Below are 23,017 nucleotides of genomic sequence, written 5' to 3' on the forward strand. Positions count from 1 at the left end.
TAACCCCCTGAGCGAGGCGAGGGATCGAACCCACAACCTCATGGTTCCTAATCGGATTCATTAACCACTGAACCACGAGGGAAACTCCCAAGATTCTTAATTCAAAGGAGAAAACAGTAACTTTTATACTGGAGAAGCCTGACTGTCACACTTTAACCAACTGATCAAAGTTAACACCTTGAGGAGCCCTGGAACAAAAACAACATCTCAAGCTTCCTGATGTGGTGGTGGACTGAGAACTTCAGCAGTACTTCACACCAAAAACACGCAACCTGATTCGAACCACAGAGAAACTTCAGTCCAACCCATATTGAGAGACATTCTATAAAATAACCAGCTTATATTCCTCAAAAGTATGAAGGCCATTAAAGACAAACCAAAGACCAAGGAATTGTTACAGTTTAAAAGAAATGAAAAAAACATCCTATTTAAATGCAGTATGTGATCTTGAATTGGATCCAGGATCAGGAAAAGGACATTAGTGAGAAAAGAGGCAAAATGTAACATCTGTAGATTAAATACCATTGTATCAATGTCATTTTTTCTTTTGATCATTTTTCTATAGTCATTTAATTGTCCTTGTTTTTAGCAAACACATATAAGTATTTAGAGGCAGAAGGTAGTAGTTCAGCAACTTACTCTCAAGTGTCCCAAAAATATCAGAGAAGTTGAAACTAACATTTGGGAAAACTGAATGAAAGGTATGTGGATAATGGGTACTGTTTTTGCCACTGCCTGTCTACCAAAATAAAAAAATTTTAAAGCCCTCTCTTTAAACTACAACCCCTCCAACTACTACTCTATTTCTCTGGGGTCTTTACAGCCAATTCCTTGAAAGCTTATCCATGCTGTTTCTGCCTCCTCTCCATCTATCCATTCTTTCACAAATCCACAGCATTCAGGGTTTCAAGCCCTATTGCTCCATCACAACCACACCTGTCAGGATACCAATGATGACCATGTTGCCAGCACCATCCTCACCCTATTCTATACCATTTGTTGTACCTGCTAGCTCTTCTAGACACTTTCATAACCAGGTACTTATTTCAAAATTCTCCTCCCACCTCACAGGCCATTTCCTGAGCTCCATCGCTGGTTCCCCTTCACCTCCTCACCAACCTCTCAGACCCCCTACTCCAGAAGCCTCCTCCTCCACTATCTATTCACTGTCCCATCTCCACATGTCTAACAGACATCTCAAACTCAACCTGGCCAAAATGAACTCATCCCTCCCTCCCCTCATCCCGCTGCTCCCACGTCTTTATTGTCACCATTTGTGGCAACGTCATCCAACGTCATTTGCTTGAGTCATAAACTGTCAAGGTATCCTTGGTTGCTCCCTCACTTCCTACACCCAGTCCTTCTACCTTCAAAAGATAATTTTCTAACCATGCATCATCACCACCACTTTAAGAGCGCTGGTCCCACCACCAGTCTCTGACCTTTACGACTGTACTTTTCTCCTAATTGGTCTACCTGATCTCACTCCACTAGCCACAGTCTATCCTCAGCAGAGTTCCCCTTTAAAGATAAATCTGCTCAGAACTGTCCCTTCTATTAACACCCCCACCCTGGGTTCCTACCATTCCATCCTTCCCCACCAGCATGCACACCTGTCTCCTACAACTCTCCTCTTCCTACTGTGATCCACCAAGGGCTCCTAGGTCTTGTCACTCCAGGGCTTCCATCCCCTCTGCTTGCATCACTCTTCCCATAGGCACCTACCTGCTGACTCTCTCATCTTCTATAAGCCTTTGCTCATGTAGCACCTTATTAATAAGGCTTTCCCTGATCATCCAGCATGAAAAAACTAACCCAAACTCTTGCCAGTTATCCCAATTACTCCTCACTCTGCCTTTCTTCTGCTGCTGTAGCCTTGAATATGCCTCACATTATGTACTTACTTGTCCATCTCCCCTAAACCAGTACTGCCAACAGAAATACAAAACAAGGCATAGATGCAAGCCACATAAATCCTCCAGTAACCATATACAAGTAAAAACAGGTGAAATTAATGTAAAACTTACTCATGAGATATTTTATATTCTCTTTTTGAACCAAATCTTAAAAATCCATTGTGTATTTTATACATACACCACATCTCAATTTGGACTAGCCATTTTTTGACTGCTTGATAGGCACATGTGGCCAGTGGCTGCCCTAATGAGAGTGTAGTCCTAGATCCTAAGCTTAAGAGTGAGTTCTTGTCTTCTGTTCTCTTCTGTCTCCCAAGAAACTAAAGCAGAACCTGGCATATAATAAACACTCAAAAATGGGAGTACCCAGTTGTGGCAAAGCAGAAACAAATCTAACTAGTAACCATGAGGTTTAGGGTTCCATCCCTGGCCTCGCTCAGTTGGATAAGGATGTGCCACTGCCATGAGCTGTGGTGCACGTCACAGACGCGCTCCTATCTGGTGTTGCAGTGGCTGTGGTGTAGGCCGGCAGCTCTATTTCCAACTCGACCCCTGGCCTGGGAACCTACATATGTGACGGGTGTGGCCCTAAAGAGAAGGAAAAAAAAAAAAAAAAGTCAAAAATGTGTTGAGTGAATCATTTAAAAACTTTTAAGATCCAAAACCAGCAAAACAGAGCCATTTAGTGGGGAACAAAAAACCAATAGCAAGCTACCAAGCCTTCTCAATCCAATAAAAATTTAAGGAATGGAAAAGATTTGTGAAATACCTTGAAAGGTCATTATTGTATTCCCACCCCCCTTGAGAATTAAATCATTGCCAAAAGTAAAAAAACTACTCCTTGTCCTGTGATAGGAACAAAAGTAGTTATTTTCTACATTTAACTAACTTAGGGCAGAAAAGCAGGCTGAAAGGGGTCAGAGGTAGGACTCTTTACTGGTCATCCCTAAAACAGAACGAGTCAGCACAAGCTTCCAGCCACAAGACATCGAAATTGTCAAAAGAAACTTTGATGATGCCCTGAAATTCTAGTTAGATTTCTTTAACATTTTAGGAATAACCAAATGTTACTGTACTAAAGACTGTTCAATCCCAAGGGTAAGACCTGTGTCAGCATAGAGGGTTCACTTTGGCTTGATGAACTTAAAGCCTAACTCCGGGTGCCCAAATAGCCAAACTCACTTCATTTTGCTCATGGGCATTGAAATGCTCCCTATTTAAATGTCCTTCATATACCTAGATTTTCCTTTATGTGTTTAATTTTTTTTTTTCTCTTCCCACACCTATTTTTCACAAACCGATTTGTGGAAAAAGTCTCTGTTGAGGCTAATGTGCCATGAAGCTGTATAAAATCCTCACTTGTTCTTGCCATCTGGTGTGTTAGGATGTAAATACATACTCACAGAAATACCTAATCCAAATAACTTCAAACATCACATTAGGGTAGAGCAGCAATTCCAAACATAGAGCATGTGGATTCCCAGGGGGCCCCTGAGACATCTTCAGAGAGGTCCAAGAAGTCAAAACGCTTTTTATAATACTACCAAGATGTCACTCACTGCCTCTTTCACTGTGTTGATTTTTGCCATGATGGTGCAAAAACAAAGATGGGTAAACTGCTGACACCTTAGTGTGAATCAAGGCAATGGCACTAACATGTAGTCATAGTAATCACTGTATTCTTTGCCAGCACTTTTAGTATAATTTAATTCAAGTTTCTTCTTTTTTTTCTTTTTACAGCCACACCGGCAGCATATGTAAGTTCCCTGGCTAGAGGTCAAATAGGAGCTGCCACTGCCAGCCTACACCACAGCCAAAACAACACTGGATCCAAGCCACATCTTTGACCTATGCTGCAGCTTGCAGCAACACACCAGATCCTTAACCCACTGAGCGAGGCCAGGAATTGAACCTCACAGACACCATGTCAGGTTCTTAAGCTGCTGAGCCACAACAGGGACTTTCCAAGTTTCACTTTTAAATATCCTTAATGAAGCAGTAAAAATTATTAATTTTCTTAAATAACCCTTGAGCACATATCCTATTAATATCTATGTGAGGAGAAGGGCAATACACAACAAACACACCCATGCTATGTAATATGACTGTCTGGAGAAAAAGCACCATGCAGCTGTTTGAGGCACAAGATTAACCAGCCACTGTTTTCATGGGGCACCACTTTTACTTCAAAGAGCTATAGATAAACTACGGTTATTTAAGGTTGAGCGTCCAGTGAACATTTTCTCAAGAGAGAGTAAAATCAGCCAGTTACTTCAAGAAAAACATTTATTGCCAATGACTGAATTTAAGTTTTTAAGTAAAAACCAGAATTTCAGCAAATGTATCTACCACCTTGAGCTTGACAGTTTTCCAATACATTGGGATAAAAGGGCAAGAAAATCCAATAGATTTTAAATGTAACAAAGTACAAAAAAAAATGTATTGATAGAATTTCAGATTCCACAATTCAACTAACCTTTAAAAAACTTCCACTTGCCAGTACTGGTATAGGAACAAAAATACCCACAATTATCTATAAGAACTATTAAAATATTCCTTTCTTTTTCTAACCAGCTATCTGTGTGAGGCTAGATTTTCTTTATATACTACAATCAAAACAAAATATTGCAACAAGTTGAATGCCAGTAGTTATGAGTGTCCAGCTGTCTATTAGGCCAAACATTAAGGAAATTTGCAAAAATGTAAAATGATTATACTTTTTCTACATTTTGTTTTTTTGTCTTTTTGCCATTTTCTTGGGCCGCTCTCGCGGCATATGGAGGTCGAATCAGAGCTGTAGCCGCTGGTCTACACCAGAGCCACAACAACTCGGGATCCGAGCTGTGTCTGCAACCTACACCACAGCTCACAGCAATGCCGAATCCTTAACCCACTGAGCAAGGCCAGGGATTGAACCCGCAACCTCATGGTTCCTAGTTGGATTCGTTAACCACTGAGCCACGACGGGAACTCCTATATTTTGGTTTTAAGCAGGGTTTTTTTTTTTTCTTTTTTGGCTTTTTAGGTCTGCACCCATTGCATATGAAAGTTCCCAAGCTAGGGGCTGAATTGGAGTTGCAGCCTCTAGCCTGTGCCACAGCCTCAGCATCGCAGGATCCAAGCCGCATTTGCAATCTATACCATAGCTCATGGCAACGCCAGATCCTTAACCCACTGAACAAGGCCTGGGATCAAACCTGCATCGTCATGGATCTTAGTCAGGTTCATTACTGGTGAGCCATGACCAGAACTCCTAAATGAGTTTGTTTTGTTATTGCAAAAATCTCATTAACATGTAATGGTTTATTATAGTAATATACGTATTACTACCTATATATATGCACATTATATACTTATTCACTTAAAATAATTCTAAACGATATTCAGTTTTCTAATAACATATGTATCAATAAATAAAAACAAAAGCTCTCGAGAGGGTCCTAAGTTTTTCAATGTCAAAACATCAAAACCAGTAAGTTTGAGAATCATTAGAATAGAGAATAAAGCCAAAGATCTTCCATTAGCTTCTCTCCTCTGAAATCAGTTACCTTGTGCAGAAATAATCACTCTTGGAGTTCGCGTTGTGGCGCAGTGAAAACAAATCCGACTAGTAACCATGAGGTTTCAGGTTCGATTCCTGGCCTCGCTCAGTGGGTTAAGGATCCAGTGAGCTGTGGGGTAGGTGGCAGATGCGGCTCGGATCTGGCATTGCTGTGGCTCTGGTGCAGGCCGGTGGCAACAGCTCCAATTAGATCCCTAGCTTAGGAACCTCCATATGCCACAGGTGCGGCCCTAAAAAGACAAAAAAAAAAAAAATAATCACTCTTTTTGGTGGGTCACCTTCCAGCTCTTTTCCTGTGTTTTCATACCAATATGTGCATATGAAAGTTTTTTTCTCCCCAAACATCTGTTTGTTCTTCCTGTGTCAAGCCCATTTAAATTTATTTCACTCTTTCTAAGTACAACAAAATATACTACAGTATAATTATTATAATATGGCATGTTTTCAGAGTTCTGGTTATGGCTCAGTGGTTAACGAATCCGACTAGGAACCATGAGGTTGAGGGTTCGATCCCTGGCCTTGCCCAGTGGGTTAAGGATCCAGCATTGCCATGAGCTGTGGTTTAGGTCACAGACAAGGCTCAGATCCTGAGTTGCTGTGGCTCTGGTGTAGGCCAGCGGCTACAGCTCCAATTCAACCCCTAGCCTGGGAACCTCCATATGCCGAAGAAACGGCCCTAGAAATGGCAAAAAAAAAAAAAAGAAAAAAAAAAAAAAAAGGCATGTTTTCTTTGGATGGCCATTTCCAATTTTCTATTAAACATTACTGAAAAAAATGTTGACAAATATTACTTTATAACAGAACAAGCAAAACTGCTAGCACAGAGAAAGACAATAAATATGCCCCAAAATCAGAAACTGTTTAACATTATTTCAAAAGCGCTTTTAAGAAAAAAGGTGGGAGTTCCCGTCGTGGCTCAGCGGAAACAAACTCGACTAGTATCCATGAGGACTCAGGTTTGATCCCCTTACCCTGCTCAGTGAGTTAAAGATCTGGAGTAGCCGTGACCTGTGGTGTAAGTCACAGACAAGGCTTGGATCTGGCATTGCTGTAGCTGTGGTGTAGGCCAGCAGCTGTAGCTCAGATTCAACCCCTAGCCTAGGAACTTCCATATGCCATGGGTGCAGGTCTAAAAAGAATAAGGAAAAAAAAAAAAAAAAAAAAAAGGTAAAACAGGGAGTTCCCACTGTGGTTCAGCAGTTTAAGAACCTGACCAGTATCCATAAGGACGCAGGTTCAATCCCAGGCCTCGCTCTGTGGGTTAAGGATCCAGCATTGCCGTGAGCTGCTATTAGGTCTCAGACATGGCTCAGATCTGGCGTTGCTATGGTATAGGCTGGCAGCAACACCTCTGACTGGACCCCTAGCATGGAAACCTCCACATGCCACAGGTACGGCCCTAAACAAAGACAAAGACAAAAAAAAAAAAAAAGATAAAGAAAAAAAGGGGGTTCTTCTTATCTTCCTCCTTTTCAAAAATCTACCCTCATTCAAAATGAGTAAAATGCAAAATGTCCTAGACATTCAAAATAAGGGATCCTCTTTACTTGGAAAGGCAATGGTGAAAGTTTCTGATTATCTGATAATACCTATTAAAACATCATGAGTAATGAGTGATATAATAAAACCTGAAAGTTTATCTGTGTTTATTTTGGCCTCCTACTCAGAGACCTTCTTACCAAGTGGTGGCTGGTGATTTCAATTTCTTTACAATACTGGTTTTTTGTTTTTTTTTTTTATTTTAAATGTAGTTGATTCACAACATTGTGTCAATTTCTGGTGTACAGCAGAGTGACCCAGTCATACACATATATACATTCTTTTTCTCATTATCTTCCATCATGTTCTATCACAAGAGATTGGATATAGTTTCCTGTGCTATACAGTAGAATCTTTATAATATTTTTAATTAAAACTATGCTTACAGACAACACAAAACTGTGAGGATTGGGTTGTTCTCCATGACACTTGGTTGAAGGGTATTCACATTTTTAAGGTCTAACAGATACTCCCAAATAACATGCCAAGAAGTCTGCCAATTTACTCTCTAATCAGGTGAGTACCCATTCCTACACACTCTTGCCAGGTATTATTAATCTTGTCCATTTTTCCCAACTTCATAGGCAAAGAAATGCCATTACAATTGGTGTTTCCCAAATGAGTAGTAAGACAGGCTATCTTTTCCTAAATAAACTGGCTTTTTCAGATACCCCATTCTGAACTGATGCTTATCCTTAGTACACTTCAATCATTTTTTGTCCTCTACCTTTTTGAATTTAACAGGAATACTTTATCTCCTAGACAGTTTGTTTTTTTTAAATAGTATTACCTCTCAAGAGAAGTTCCTAAGAAAACACATTTTAAGGATTCCAAGATGCACAGGTTTAGACATAAAAGTACAAATTCTTCACTTATTCACAATGCATAACTCATACTCCACAAAGAAGTGTAAAACATTCCTAAGTATCTGTACATGAGACAAATGATGGGATTATGCAGCAATCGATACACTCATCTCTTATTTTCAACTGCCACTTGTAAATATACAAGCTTATTAATATGAGACAATACCACTTAGGTGCCAGATACTCCAAGATGTCCTTTACAAATATTGTAATTTAATTCCCAATAACCATATGCAATTCTCATTGCCCTATTTATAGATAAACTGAGAAGTCTGGAGTTGCATCATTCTGCCCAGGATCACAGAGCTGATCAAGGATTCTAACCAACATCTGTGTGATTCCGAGCAAGATGTCACTGACCCTCCCAACAGCTGGGGTGCTGCTGCCCCTAGTTTTGTTCAGCTAATAGTATGTACATATAAAAGGGTCTCATTTTCTCCAAAAGTTCATTACATCATTTGAGATGTCTTAATAAAAGAAATCAAATATGAAGTGCTTCAATTATCACTACTGACTAAAACTATGACTGTTGGAGTGCCCTGGTGGCCTAGTGGTTAAGGACTCAGCATTGACACTGCTGTGGCTCAGGTTCAATCCCTGGCCCAGAAACTTCTACATGCAGCAGGCATAGCAAAAAATTTAAAAAAAAAAAAAAATTTTGATTGTCATAGCTGACCGTAAAAAAGCAGCATAGGCTCAGTCAGCCTTACTATAGGACTCCTAGTTCTCTCACAATTCACCCTCATCACCCTGTCACAGGGCAGGGCACCCTGAGAAAGTCCCATGCCCCCATGAAATGTTTGGGGGCACAGCCATTTCCAAGAGGCATTTAAAAGGTAAAAGCAGTTGAACATGATCTCTGGTGATCAGATCCCAAATTAACCCAGGCATCAGTTCTTACATAAGAAAATCCTAAACAACCATCTACATGATTATTATCTAAACTGCTAAACATTGTCTAAAGTGGGTGAGCCGCTTAAGTTAAACACAAAAAATTGGAACAATGTTAAGTCACTCCTGAAACACATTCATGCCACCTCTTCAGGCTCAGCCTCCACCACCATCTTGCTTCACACCCAGGCCTCTCTTAATTCCAAACAGCTTGCCATCCCTCCCCGCACACACCAGGGGTGTTTCACACTTATATGCCTTGGCTTCTGCTGTCCCTTCTGCCTTTTCCATCCCCACTGCACAGTTAGCCCCAGCTGCCTTCACATGCTCGTTCTCTGAACCTATCCCTGACTGGCTACACAACACTCAGCTAAGCCCAATGATCCTCCTGTGTTTCTAGGGCAGCCCATGTACACCCCAAGAAGTATTTACAACCTCTCTACCTGCAGAGACATTAATCCACCTTCAGGATCACTGCCATAGTGAGCCACTGAGAGTGCTGAAGATAAAAATATCACCCAGGGATTGAGACAGAACACAGCCAAAATCACCATACTCCACATACTCTTCTTCAGAACCACTATCTTACTCTTCTTTCTATGCCCTGACACCAAGCACAGGACTGCCTCCAAACACAGGTGCTCCACCTATACTTGCTAAACCAACAGTTTTTGTAAGTAATGAATTCATTTCTGAAACTCAAATACAGAAATAGGTAAACTCGCACACCAAAAATGTAGAAATTAACATTTTCAACTGTACTTCTCTCTCCAAAGAAAAAGCAAGAGCTTCTCCATTTTTACAAGAGATGACAAAAAAAAAAAAAAAAAAATCTGGGGGAGTTTCCACTGTGGCATAGCTGGTTAAGAACCTGACTGCAGCAGTCGGGTTGCTACAGAGGCATGGGCTCAATCCCTGGCCCAGGAATTTCCATATGCCCAGGGTGAAATCATAAAATTAAAACAAAACTGAAGGATCTCTGGAGAAAATGCAATCACCTCTCAACCACTTTTAGCATCATTATAAATTCTCTTAAAACTCCTCCAATCACCTGCCCAGCTACAGTGACAAGCTGAGTTGGACTGTTTCGGAAACCTATTTTTAATTTTATTTTTTGCTTTGTAGGGCTGAATCTGCGGCATATGGGGGTTCCCAGGCTAGGGGTCGAATCAGAGCTGCAGCTGCCGGCCTACACCACAGCCACAGCAACAAAGGATCCAACCAAGTCTGTGACCTACACCACAGCTCACAGCAACACCTGATCCCCGACCCACTGAGCAAGGCCAGGATACCATCGGGTTTGTTACCCCTGAGCCACATTAGCAACTCCGCAAAACTAATTTTTAATCAAATTTCTCCTCAAAATCTTATTTAGTAAAGTTCCCACCCCAAGAAAATACTGTTCATTTCTGAAGATCCAAAATTCATGCTAAGTATAAAAGAACATAAGCCCCAAATATTTGAACTATAAATTATCACAATTCAATCTTTATAACTTTTAACTTAATTTTTACATACAAGGGGCACCAATAAATTGGGACCTAGACTTGTCAGAGTAAGCATGACATCCATGTTAGCAAGAATAAGGGTGTTCCTAGAATGATACAGCCCTCCTTGACTGAAAAGACAGGTTTCAACCAAACTGTCTCGATGTACAATTCAATAAAAACATGATTAACCATGTCATAAAGTAAATTTAGGAGTTCCAGCTGTGGCGCAATTGGATTGGCAGTGTCTCGGGAGCACTGGGGCAGAGGTTCAATCCGAGGCCCAGCATAATGGGTTAAGGATCCAGTATCGCCTTAGCTGCAGCTTAGGTAGCAACTGTAGCTTGGATCTGATCCCTAGACCAGGAACTCCATACACCATGAGGCAGTCCAAAAAAAAAAAAAAAAAAAGAAGGGAATCTTAGGGGAGTTTCTTGGTAGCCTAGCAGTTAAGGACTCAGCAGCATTGTCACTGCTATGGCTCAAGTTCAATCACTGGCCCAGGAACTTCCACATGCTGTGAGCGCAGCAAAAAAAAGAAAAGAACAGAAAAGAAAGAAAAAGACACAACCCACAGAATTCTACTTATAAGAAAACAGAACATCCCAAAACAGAACAAAATTTTTTCATATTTCTGTTATCACCAAATATAATCTACATCCAGCCTTCACGTTTGAATCTCAAGAAGAAAAAAAAATACAACAACTGCCATGGGAGTGACCACTAGGTGATACTGTATTGATTCTTTATCCATACTGTCCCCCGGATCCTGTGAGGCATCGTTTCCATTCTGACCTCCCATTACTTCATTCCTCAACAACACCATGAATTCAGCAAGTGGAGTTAGGATTCAAACCCAGATCTAACACCCTTCACTTCAACAAGAGCACATGAGGCAAGTATCGGGGCTTCTCAACAAGAGGTTTCAGCATGATTTCTCCCTCCTCCTCTCTCCCAATCCTCAGTATTTCAGGTTTAAGGGACTTCTTTCTGCAAGACAGGATCCTACTAAACTTGCTAACAGGCTGGGATGACCAGGCATCAAAGACTCCAACCCAGGACACCTCTACCTCTTTTGCAACCTCCAACACATCCATAAGTCACAACCACCTGCCTGGGAAAAAACCATGGCATCTACCTCCACATACCCTTTGTTCTCCTATCTTCTGAGGCCCCTCCAAATTCCCTACAATTCACTTATAGTAAGATGAAGCTGCTTTAAAATACTTTAAAGGGGAGTTCCCATCGTGGTGCAGTGGTTAACAAATCCGACTAGGAACCATGAGCTTGCGGGTTCAGTCCCTGCCCTTGCTCAGTGGGTTAACGGCGTTGCCGTGAGCTGTGGTGTAGGTTGCAGACGTGGCTCGGATCCTGCGTTGCTGTGGCTCTGGCATAGGCTGGCACCTACAGCTCCTATTAGACCCCTAGCCTGGGAACCTCCATATGCGTGAGAGCGGCCCAAAAAATGGCAAAAAGACAAAAAAAAAAAAATTTTTTTTAAAGTTAAATAAATAAATAAATAAATAAAATACCTTAAAGGAAAAAGAAGTCTCATTTTCCGTCTTAAAACAGGATGTCTGGATATTTTTCTTCTGCAGTTCTCCAGTAAGCCCAGGATTCCAGACTACCTGTACCTGTCTTCTTCCTACATCAAGACAATAAATCAACCCTTCCAAGAAGCCAAACAAGATTTTTCTTCAGAGAAGGCAAGAAACAGGATATCTCTGCTCCAACTTGCCACTGCAAACATGATCAGGCTGCTGTGTAAGCTACTTTTTTGGGGCTTTGACAACTTCGAATGGGAGGAATGAAGACAAGGCTGTCACAAGACCTGGAAATGGGTTCCACTAATCACTGGCAGTGCTTTGGGCAAGTCACTTCTTCTCCCAGGGCTTTCTAGAGAATCCTTTGGTAAACCAACTAATACCATTTAAAAAAATCTATTGTGCTATCTCATTTTTATTAGTTTTCCTCTCTTTCAACAGTAGGTGTTTAACACATTCTAAAGTAGTATTCTAGTCATCAAAGGACTTGCACAGACAAAGAAAGTCTTAAACAGAGTTATTCAGACTAAGTTACCGGTCTCAAAATCAACTGCTCAACACCTCACTTTGTTTCAGTGACTACTGTAGCCAAAGGCAGGATTCAGAATTTGAGGAGGCAGCTACTTTACCAAGGACCAGATATTTTAGTATGCAAAAATTAGAGAAGGTAGGGTTATTTGAAGGGTTCTTTATATTTTTATAACTTAAATTTTAGGAATAAAATAGAAGGAATGCTTTACGTACTCCAGTATACTAAAATAACGAAGTAGTTAAAGTATTTTAAGTCTAACCCATAATATTCATATATACTTTGGCCATTAGTTTCTACCTCTGCTTATCGTTCATCAAGTATCGCAACGACGACATGCAAGTATTGGACTTTGCCCTGTTTTGGAACCAAACATATTACTGAAAAGCAGAATGGGTTGTCTCTAAGAAAGTGAGCTCATAGTCACCAGAAGTTTTGAAACAGATGCTAGTGGGTAGGTCGACTGTCACAAACAAGTCTTGTCTGGAGTTCCTGTGGTGGCACAGCAGTAATGAACCTGACTAGTATCCATGAGGATGCAGGTTTGATCCCTGCCGTCGTTGGGTAAAGGATCCAACGTTGCCATGAGCTGTGGTGCAGGTTGCAGACGCAGCTCAGATCCCACATTGCCATGGCTGTGGCGTAAGCCGGCAGCTGTAGCTCCAATTCAACCCCTGGCCTAGGAACTTCCATATGTCATGGTTGCGGCCCTAAAAAGAAGAAGAAAAAAAGTCTTGTTCAATGGGCAAGAGCATCTACTAAAGAGCCTCTTCCATCTGCAGCAAATTAAAAATAGAACATGCTCATAGATGTTTCTGGAATTACGAAAATGAATTAAGAGTCTAATAAATTCTGGAAGAAAGGCTATATTCCACATTGCTCCAAAATTTGTTAATCGCTCTCCATTTATTTATAGCAGAACCCAAAGGCTAAGACTTAACACCACTCCCATTCATGTATTCATCCATCTAAAGCGCAACCTCAGTGCTGTTCCACACAGTTGATCGTTTACTCCTTCCTTTTCCACAGGCTTTCTTCACTCATCTCTTACCAACAGTTTTCTCTGCTTAGGTTCCACTAATCACTGGCCTCCTTTACTCTCCTCTGCTAGTCCCTCCTTCCTCCAAGAGCTCCAGGTTCAGTTCCTTGAACACCTTGTCCAAGTCCACGACTGCAATACCACAAGCTAATGAAGGCTGGAATTTCCACCTCCACATCCTACCTTGCCCTGGGCTTGAGACTGACATAACCAGCTACTCAATTTCATCGTTTAAATTTCCAGTAAGTATTAGAAACATAATGTGCCAAAAGTAAAGCTGATTCCCACCCAAGAACATGTTCATTTCCCCAATACTCTCCATTTTGGTAAATGGCACCACCTTCCACCCAGTTATTCTGGCCAAAAAAATCTTATTTATCCTTTACTCTTTCCACACCCCTCCTCTAATCCATCAGCAAATCCTATTAGCTGTTCCTTAGAAATATCCAGAAACTGACCACTACTCATCAACACCCAAAAACCAGCATCTCTTGCCAGGATATGACAAAGGCGACTGGCTCCCCATTTCTCAGGCTAAATGCACTTTTCAGATATTTTAAGTTCTAAATATTTTGAAGCCAAAATGCCCCCTCCTCCAATTTGTAGAAGATCAACTACAAAGATGGATACGATCAATTCCTTTCCTCTCTACATGCATGCCAATGTATCACCAAGAGATAGAAAGTCTATTTCCATATTCTCTTTGAACTTGTTGTGGCCTTGTGACCTTCCATGATCAATAGGATGGGATTAAAAGCAATAATGTGCCAATTCTGCACCTAGCCTTTAAGAGGCCCAGCAGCTTGGGGTAGCCAGCCAGGGGCCACCATGGAGTACTGAGATACCACGTGAAGAAAGATAACCTGGGCAAGCACCAAAGAGGCCAGATATGTGACTGAAGCTTTCTTGGACCTTTTAGCCCAGCCTGGTAAATGACCCAAAATGATACTATGTGGAATAGAACCAACCATCAAGCAGACCCCTAGGATCATGGGGAAGAATAAGGTGCTGTCATTTTGAGCCACTAGTTTTGGAGCAGTCTGCTGTGTACCTATAGAGAATTGAAAAATTCACATCATAATGAAATCAATATCCTCCATAACTAAGTGATAAAGACAGATATTCTGGAGTTCCCGTCGTGGCGCAGTGGTTAACGAATCCGACTAGGAACCATGAGGTTGCAGGTTCGGTCCCTGCCCTTGCTCAGTGGGTTAACAATCCGGCGTTGCTGTGAGCTGTGGTGCAGGTTGCAGACGCGGCTCGGATCCCGAGTTGCCGTGACTCTGGCATAGGCTGGCAGCTACAGCTCCGATTAGACCCCTAGCCTGGGAACCTCCATATGCCGAGGGAGCGGCCCAAGAAAAGGCAAAAAGACAAAAAAAAAAAAAAAAAAAAAAAAAAAAAGACAGATATTCTCAGGACTCAGGCCTCTTTTACCTTAGAGTTCTACTAGATTCCTCAAAGATTATGTCTGAATTTCAAACCTTTTCCTAATCAAGTTAAATGGTCTCAGCATAATTCTCTAAAACATATGGTTTATGTGGTTTATGTACTATGTATTCCCCTTCAGGGCAGCAGAATTCACATACTAGGTTGATATTTATAACTATGTTTATTTACCAAAACCAAACACTTTCCCAAAAGCAATTTTAGACCATGATAAATTACACCCTCAATTTTAATAGAGCACTGAAAACTGTTTGCCACCAGCTCTCAAGCAAAATTATGTAAAACCAATTTGTAAACATCAGATTTATGGGGCAGAGATCTTAACTAAAAATGCCCATCCCATCCTCACTGCTCCCACACTGCCACCTCCTGTCGCATGACTCCAGAAACTTGAATCAGAGTCAACAGTTGATAAAGGAAACTCAGCTAAGAATAGCACAGCCTCTCTCCTTCCTCCCAGACCAAGCCAACCTCCAGCATTACTGAATGGATAATTCACACCTTTCAGAATAAGTTACTGCTGGAAAAGTTGCTGTCTGGATGCTGCTGAGGACAATTAAAATGGAGTTGCTTCAAATATATATCAAGGTGGCTCAACAGCTCCACTTCAATACAAAATCTCAGACCTATAACAATACATGAACTGCAGTTATGTGGCTCATAAAAGGATTTCAAAGTATGACAAAGATCACATCCCTCTTGCTGAATGCCCGAACAAGATACACGTGCAAAAGCAACTGAACTTTCAGGCTACAGAAAAGAAATACAAGTCAAAAACCCTTATAGAGAAAATCCCCAATCTTTGTAATTGCAAAATATATTTATAAACCTTAGCCTGATAATTCAATTATTTCAGATAGAATGCAAAACAGATACAAAATATGCCCCTTGTTTATTATAATGACATTTGGCATGAGCAGAGAAAGTAAGTGACCACACAAATCAAAAGAAAGCCAGAAACACAAGCCAAGATTCTCAATTCCCACTGGTTCTGGGGACACACATGTGATGTCTTTATGATCTCTTCCTTACTATTCTGGATAGCCTCACAGGAGCTATTTATCAACACTTTTTTTTTTTAATTCTAATAAAGCCAAAGGAAGATTTTTTTTTTTTTTTTGGTCTTTTTAGGGCCACACCTGTGGCATATGGAAGGTCTCAGGCTAAGGATCGAATTGGAGCTACAGCTGCCGGCCTATGCCACAGCCATGCCAGACCCGAGCTTCATCTGGGAACTACACCACAGCCCAAGACAATGCCAGTTCCTTAACCCACTGATTAAGACCAGGGATCAAATCTGCATCCTCATAGATACTAGCCCAGTTCCTTACTACTAAGCCACAACAGGCACTCCAAGAAATCTTTGAAACTCTCCCAAACTGTACTGAGAAAATAACATGAACTCAAGAAAAATCTCATTGGCTACAACCACTTCAGCAGTCATGAATTACTGAACACTCCCAAGATAACCTTGCCTATGATTCTTTACCAGTCATGAAAGTTGCCTGACAATCAGAACCTCAAGTCTATACGTGTGAGAAATTTTCCTACTTTATAAGACTCACCTGTACCACCACTGATAAGTCAAGAGCATACCTGTTAAAAAGCTCAGCATTAAATATACCTCTTGCTGTCCTGAGACAGCAAGGTCCATGACAACTGGTCATGGCACCATCCTTTTCTAATACTTAACAGCTATTAAAATGTAGCACTAAGAGTTCCCGTTGTAGCACAGTGGAAATGAATCCGACTAGGAACCATGAGGTTTAGGGTTCGATCCCTGTCCTTGCTCAGTGGTTTAAGAATCCGGCATCGCCGTGAGCTATGTGTAGGTCCAAGACACGGCTCAGATCCAGCGTTGCTGTGGCTCTGTCGTAGGCCGGTGGCTACAGCTCTGATTAGACCCCTAGCCTAGGAACCTCCATATGCCACGGGAGCAGGCCTAGAAAAGGCAAAAAGACAAATAATAATAATAATAGTAAAGTAAGGTATATCTAAAACCAGTAACTTTTATACATGCTCTATCCCATTTATATACTCAACACAAGATTCTAAAATGAAAATAAGTTCTCCACTTAATTTTTTAATTATTTTCAAGGTAGCAAAAAATGAAGACATTTAACCTTAGGCAATACAGTCTGTTGTAACAGATTCTTCATGGAAAAATATTAACTACTATTTTTTAATTCAAATATATTTCAGGCTACATATAATTCTTTTTTTTTTTTTTTTTTTTTTTTTTTGTCTTTTTGCCTTTTCTAGGGCCGCTCCTGCAGCATGTGGAGGTTCTCAGGCTAGGGGTCTAATCGGAGCTGTAGCTGCAGGCCTACACCAGAGCCACAGCAACGTGGGATCCGAGTCCATTCTGCAACCTACACCACAGCTCACGGCAACGCCAGATCCCTAACCCACTGAGCAAGGGCAGGGATCGAACCCACAACCTAGTGGTTCCTAGTCACATTTGTTAATCTCCGAGCCACAACAGGAACTCCCTACATATGATTCTAATCAATGCTAACAGCTAAATTATGAGCAAGTGTAAGCAAAAAAAAACTGAGAATACGAACATTTCCATAATTTCAACAAGTCATGGAAAACAAACTAAAACCACCATCCTCTCAGTTCCCCAATGTGGGTGACTTTCCCATTCCCTCTCTCATGCCAACAGCCCTCAACATAACAGAAAGGAAACGGAAATCAGTGCTATTTACATAATCATATAGGGACACAAAACAATGTCCCACAAGATACCACTGGTTCTTATCAGCAAAGTCAGCTATGGTCTTCCTAAGCCAGAATAATTTTCACACTCACCCTTACCCCCAAGAGGGAAATTTTTTTTTTTTTTAAGAGCATTTACCTCCAGAGTGAGTCCAAGTCTTCACATGCTTTATCTTTTATATTTGGAACAAAAAGTCCAACACTATTGCAGAGACTCAGTGCAATCATCTCTTCATTCTGGATACAGGGGACCTCAAGCACTGCTATAACTTCCCCAACTGAGGGGCAGCAGAATGCAGAAAAGCAACATTCCTTCCACATTCCCTTGAGACTTCGGTAATCAAGAGTTAAGCTTGGTCTAAACCAAACTCAACAATGCCCCTTCCTGAGAGGGTCCCGCCCAGCTCAGCTCCCAAGTGGGCCAGGCCACCAAGCATCAAATTGCCCTGGGCCTGCTCCCCTGTTTAGTTGCTGCAAGCCCATTCATCCATCTCTGAGTGCTGCCATAAGCATTCTTCAGCACCGGGCTCCCAACATGCCTTGCACAGCAGGTAGAAAGGTCAGTGTTGCACATGTGGGTGTGCCTGCCTCAGATGCCCACATGATGATGGGATGCAATGGAATGACGGCTAAGCACAAAGAGTCCAGCAGGCTCACTGGCAAGGATTGGTCTATGGCCACCCCTCGATGTTCCTACAGGTGGTGGGCATGTGGACTGCCAAGATGCCCTCTCCTAAAACCTATTCAGACAGTGAAACAGCCCAGATAAGGAAAACTGCAACACAGTTCCAAGGTTCAGTTAAAACAGGATTGTAATATAGACTTCCGGCAAATTTCCCCGAGCAGAGAAATCAAGCTCTATTACTGTTTTTAACCATTGCAATACAAAGGACTTAGTTCATTGCTCTCTGAAGTATAAAGTTGTCTCCAATGTACTCACTCCCATTTACTTTGCTATGAAGAAACTATCATTCATTCAAAATCCTGACCGTTTTAATGCTCCAGTGAAAATCAACCAGAAATGTCAACCAGTTAATAAATGGAGGAGCTTCCATTGATAAATACTTGCTGCCAATGGTAACATTTTACTTTATGTGCTTCTCTAAATAGGAACTCCTGTTTGTCATAAAGTAACAAGAAACTAAGTATGTTTTTAGTTTGGGCAAAAGCCTTTAAGAATCAAACAAGTAGTCTATTACCAATGTTTTTAATTTCCTACATAGTGGAGGACAAATTCACCAGAGGTCGGAGAGGAAAAATCAGGAGTGTAAGGCAAAGTAACTGCTTTGAAGGGCAGGTTAAGGAATTGAATGTTTAAATTTATAAGCTAAAGTGAGTTTCCCTTGTGACTCAGTGGATAGACTAGTATCCATGAGGATGCGGGTTTGATCCCTGGCCTCATTCAATGTGTTAAGGATCCTCCATGGCTGTGGCATAGCCAACAGCTGCAGCTCTGATTCAACCCCTAGCCCAGGAATTTCCATATGTCGTGGGTGCAGCCCTTTAAAAAAAAAAAAAAAAAAAAAAAAAGGAGAAACTCCCAAATGTCAAAATGTCAGTCCTTCAACACAACCATTTGCTAACTTCTTATTTAACATTTGAAGAAAATTAAGACACAGTGGCTAAACATGAGACCAAGAAGAATTTCCAGAATGTCCTTACATATTCCCCCCCATAGGTAAACAATTCAGATTATGCCTTTAAACTATTTTTTTTTTTTTGCCCTTTTCTTTTTTTAAATGTCTCTCAGCATATGGAGGTTCCCAGGCTAGGAGTCTAATCGGAGCTACAGCTGCTGAACTACGCCATAGCCACAGCAAAGCCAGATCTGAGCCACAAATGCAACCTACAGAACAGCTCACAGCAATGGTGGATCCTTAACCCACTGATTGAGGCCAGGGATCGAACCTGAAACCTCATGGTTCCTAGTCTGATTAGTTTTCGCTGTGCCACGACGAGAACTCCGCCTTTAAACTTCTTTTTAAGGAGATAGGATTTATTGGGATTTCTCCCCCAATTTTTAGATTGCTATTAAACTGAGATCATTTCAATAATTTTCAATACATATTCCATTTTAGAAACTTTAAAAAGAATTCCATTCTACTATATTAAATAATTTGACCCCTATCAAAATTCCCAACTAGAATTACATCTATCTGGCTACACAAATCCCTTTCAAACTATCCTAGTGAAAATCAAGTACACCAAGAAGAGAAATCCACAAAAATCCAAACACGCTAACAAAAGACACAACAGCTGAAAATGCTCTACCTGGAAGAGAGTTCAATCTAGAAAGAGGCACAGGATGACCTGTTGGATAGCCATCTCTCCCACGGAAATGGAAATTCGTAGCAAACCCTTTCTGCCCTCCAGCATACACACTCACTAGTACCTAAACAAACACTTGGCAGCTCTAGTTTAAATTAACTTCCAGTTTACTACTTGGCCCAGATTGGGAGTGGGGGATGAGAGGGGGGATGGCAGGGTCCCTAAGTCCACCTTGCAGACATAAGCAAACCCCCAGCACCACCCGGAGGAAGCAGTACCCTTCTAGTCAGAGTTACACAGCAGGGATCTGGCCTCCTCTGCAGAAAGGAGCCATTTCTCCAAGATACTCCAGGGATTAAAACAATCTCCAAACATTCTGTAAACTGACACACTACACATGCTCTCCCAAAAGTTCAAGCCCCTTGTTTAAGTAACACCAATCTTCGGCCTTCTCCATCTTTTGGTGGTTATCTGCAAACAAAAATATTATTTAAAGGTGGGGGGAGTGGACGGCCAGGAAACAAAGGCGGGTGTGCAGAAAACTAACTCTGCAGTGACTGAAAGGCACTTCTGGGCAGAAGAAACCAGGCTTTCACTCACATGTCCCAATCCTGGCGGGTGAGCTACCAGAGTAAAGGCAAATTCCTCCCCTCTCAAAAGTTCGGACTGCCTCCCAGGCCTCTCAGCCTCGTCGCCGCCAACTGGGGACAGAGAAGCAAAGGAACGCCGCACCCGCGAGTGTCTGCAGCTGCTTTCGCCTATCCCGTACTTTCAGGTGGGGCCGGGGGTGGGAACGGTCACCCATTGCTTCCTAATTCCCACAGGTGCCCAGAAACTGCCCTTTGAGACTTTGATTTCCTGTTGCACCGGTGACCTAGTCTGCCGGAGAACACTTAGCTGAGAGACCTTCCTTGAGAGACATTTTTTTAACCAGTAATAAACCAGTGGCAGGGGCCACGGACAAGCCGTCTATTTCTTAGCAGGAGTTTCAACATACACACACACACCTGCCATTAACTTAAATGCAAGAGAAGACGAGAAACGCCAAGCCAGACAACAACCCGACAAGAGGAAAAGTTGTTCTCAGCTGTGTTGAAGCTCTCTTCCCAATGGTTGAGAACAGAATCAGAAAGAACATAATTAAGCTCACCTCTGCCTTTTGGGGACCGAGTGCTCAACTTCTATTAGTTTCCCGTGCAGTTCCACTTTACCTGCGGACACACGAGAGGTGGAAGACAGTTGGCCCGGTTTAGTTGGCTCTCTGGCCCCCAAGGACCCACATAGCCTAAGCGGCGACCTAGGTGGCCTCCTGAGCCCTGAATAGCACCGGGAACTCACTCAGCCCGTGTGGGAAGTTGACCCCTCTGGGCTGCGTGGGTGTAAGTTACTTTTGGGGTGGGAAGAGGAATCGCCTGTCCCTCTTCTTCTACAACTACTCGGGTAACATTCTTCCCCTACCCTGGCCTCCACCGCCACCTCCCCCGACACTGCAACAAAAGACAAATTCCGGCGTAGGGGCTACGTTGCCTTTCTTCAGGTGGGGGCGCCCGGGTCCTTATCGCGGGTTCAAGCCCAGGCCCTCCGGGAACGGGCAGTGAGCGGCGGGAAAGGCTCAAGGGCCGCAGGGCAGGCGCCGAAAGAGCGAACGTCCAGAGGTGCGGCTCGGCACGAACTGGGCGCGCGAGCGACTAGCGTTTCGGAGAGGAACTGAGCGCAGCCTTAGCCTCTGGGCGTCCCACCCTCGCGCGCCGCGCGGCCACGCGAAGCCCCCAGTGCTCGCCAAGGGCACCCCGCCACCCCCGGAGGCCGTGGCTCGAGGCCCCGCAGCCAGGCGCCGCAGTGTGGCTCGCTCCCTGGCGACCCTTGGCCACCGGTGCCCACCTGCCCCTCTCGCTCGTCGGACGCGGGAAGGTTCAGCAAAGAACCCGGGTCGCCCTCGCCCGCCTCCCGCAGGGTCGTAAGGAAGCTCAGCAGCGGGGTCAAGGCCACTCTGAGTTCTCTAGCTGCCGGAATCTGGGGCGGGAGAGGGGCAATGAATCCAACGCCATAAAAGAAGAGAGCAGAGAGGAAGCAAGGAACGAGAAGCAGGCGTTCGAGCTCGGCTCCCAAGGCCCGGCGTTACGGAGCCTGGAGCAAGCGCCTGGGCCCGGGCGGGGTGCGGGGCGAGTGCACCGCCCCCCCTCCCAGCCCGGCGCCGCACGGTCCCCTGCTCCCCTCGGAGCCCGCGCCCGGGCTTTCTTGACAGCGAGTCCGCCCTCAGCCCGCAAATCCCGGCGGGGGAGGGGAGCCCGGGGGCCGGGAAGGCGCAGAGGCTGGGGGAAGCGCCCGGACCCATGCGTGTGGGCTCCCGGGCCTCGTCCCCTCTCCGTACCCGCACCCACCCAAGCCTGGGCCCAGTGTGGACAACCCGGTGTTAGCCACCGGCCTGGCTCCCGGCCCCCGACCCCGGCAGGCCCGGGCGGGCGGCGCGGGGCTAGGCAGGCGCCCTGGCAGGGCCCGGCCGGGGCCCACCTGAAAACGCCTCGATGGCCTTGAGGGCCCAGCTCTCGTCCGGACAGTCCACGAACGCGTAGCCAGTCTTCACCAGGAACGGTCCCGACACTGGGATCTTGGCGTCCTTGAAGATACTTTCCAGGTCCGAGGGGACGGCGTTCTCGCTGAGGTTTCCAATATACAGTTTGTTCATTGTGAAAGAGTGGTTGTTTAAAAAAAATTAAGAGAGAAACGAAAAATTAAAACCACCCACAGAGACGGATGGATCCTGGGGGTTTTGTTCCCCTCCTCTTCTCGCCGTTAAAATACACGAACACAGTAAGAACCAAGAACAAGAACGAGGAGCGAAAAATCAGATCCGAGGGTTCCTGTTTTTCCTTTCCTAGGTATTAAAAAAAAAAAAAAAAAAAAAAAGAAGGAAAAAGCCTTGCTACAACCCAAACGCATCAACGAGTCTTCCTAACTCGGAGGAGGAGGCGGGATTAGCGAGGAAAAGGAGACGAAGAGGGGAGGGGGAAAATACTTTTTGTCTCTTCCTCCCCAGCCCCTCTGGCATCGGCCAGCGGACAGTGAAAATATCACACTACGTTAGGGCAGGCGCCGCCTCCCCATAAAAAACCCTGAAGGGTGACTGGCAGGAGAGGAGGGGAGAAAGGGGTGGAGGGAGGAAGACGCAGGAGGCGGAAAAAATCCGCTCCGAGTGTCCGGCTTTT

The 23,017-nt window shown here is 43.4% G+C and overlaps 1 protein-coding gene across 13 annotated transcripts in view; it reads right to left on the bottom strand.

Annotated features, from left to right (window-relative positions):
* The window catches only part of IGF2BP3 (insulin like growth factor 2 mRNA binding protein 3), a 167,138-nt gene extending 144,273 nt beyond the window's left edge, over nucleotides 1-22,865 (bottom strand). For 4 of the 13 annotated variants that reach the window (XR_014815980.1, XR_002335868.2, XM_021063452.2 and 1 more), the window contains exons 1-2: nucleotides 22,323-22,865; nucleotides 20,962-21,022 (exon numbers count right to left, since the gene is read on the bottom strand). Coding sequence is in view for 4 of the 13 variants with exons in the window: in XM_021063452.2 (XP_020919111.1) it covers nucleotides 20,962-21,022; nucleotides 22,323-22,497 (236 nt within the window). In the remaining 9 variants the exon portion in view is untranslated. Of the gene's footprint in view, nucleotides 1-20,411; nucleotides 20,508-20,961; nucleotides 21,023-21,269; nucleotides 21,505-21,692; nucleotides 21,932-22,192 lie in introns of those variants that run through there. The other 9 variants (XR_014815982.1, XM_084977264.1, XM_084977261.1 and 6 more) reach the window with 4 other exon arrangements.
* Between the last annotated feature and the right edge of the window lie 152 nt (nucleotides 22,866-23,017).

This window comes from Sus scrofa, chromosome 9 (assembly GCF_054392235.1).
Source record: "Sus scrofa isolate SSC_HxYL_T2T_F1_AM1 chromosome 9, Sscrofa_HxYL_maternal_Yorkshire_Landrace_v2.0, whole genome shotgun sequence".
Taxonomy (NCBI): Eukaryota; Metazoa; Chordata; class Mammalia; order Artiodactyla; family Suidae; genus Sus; species Sus scrofa.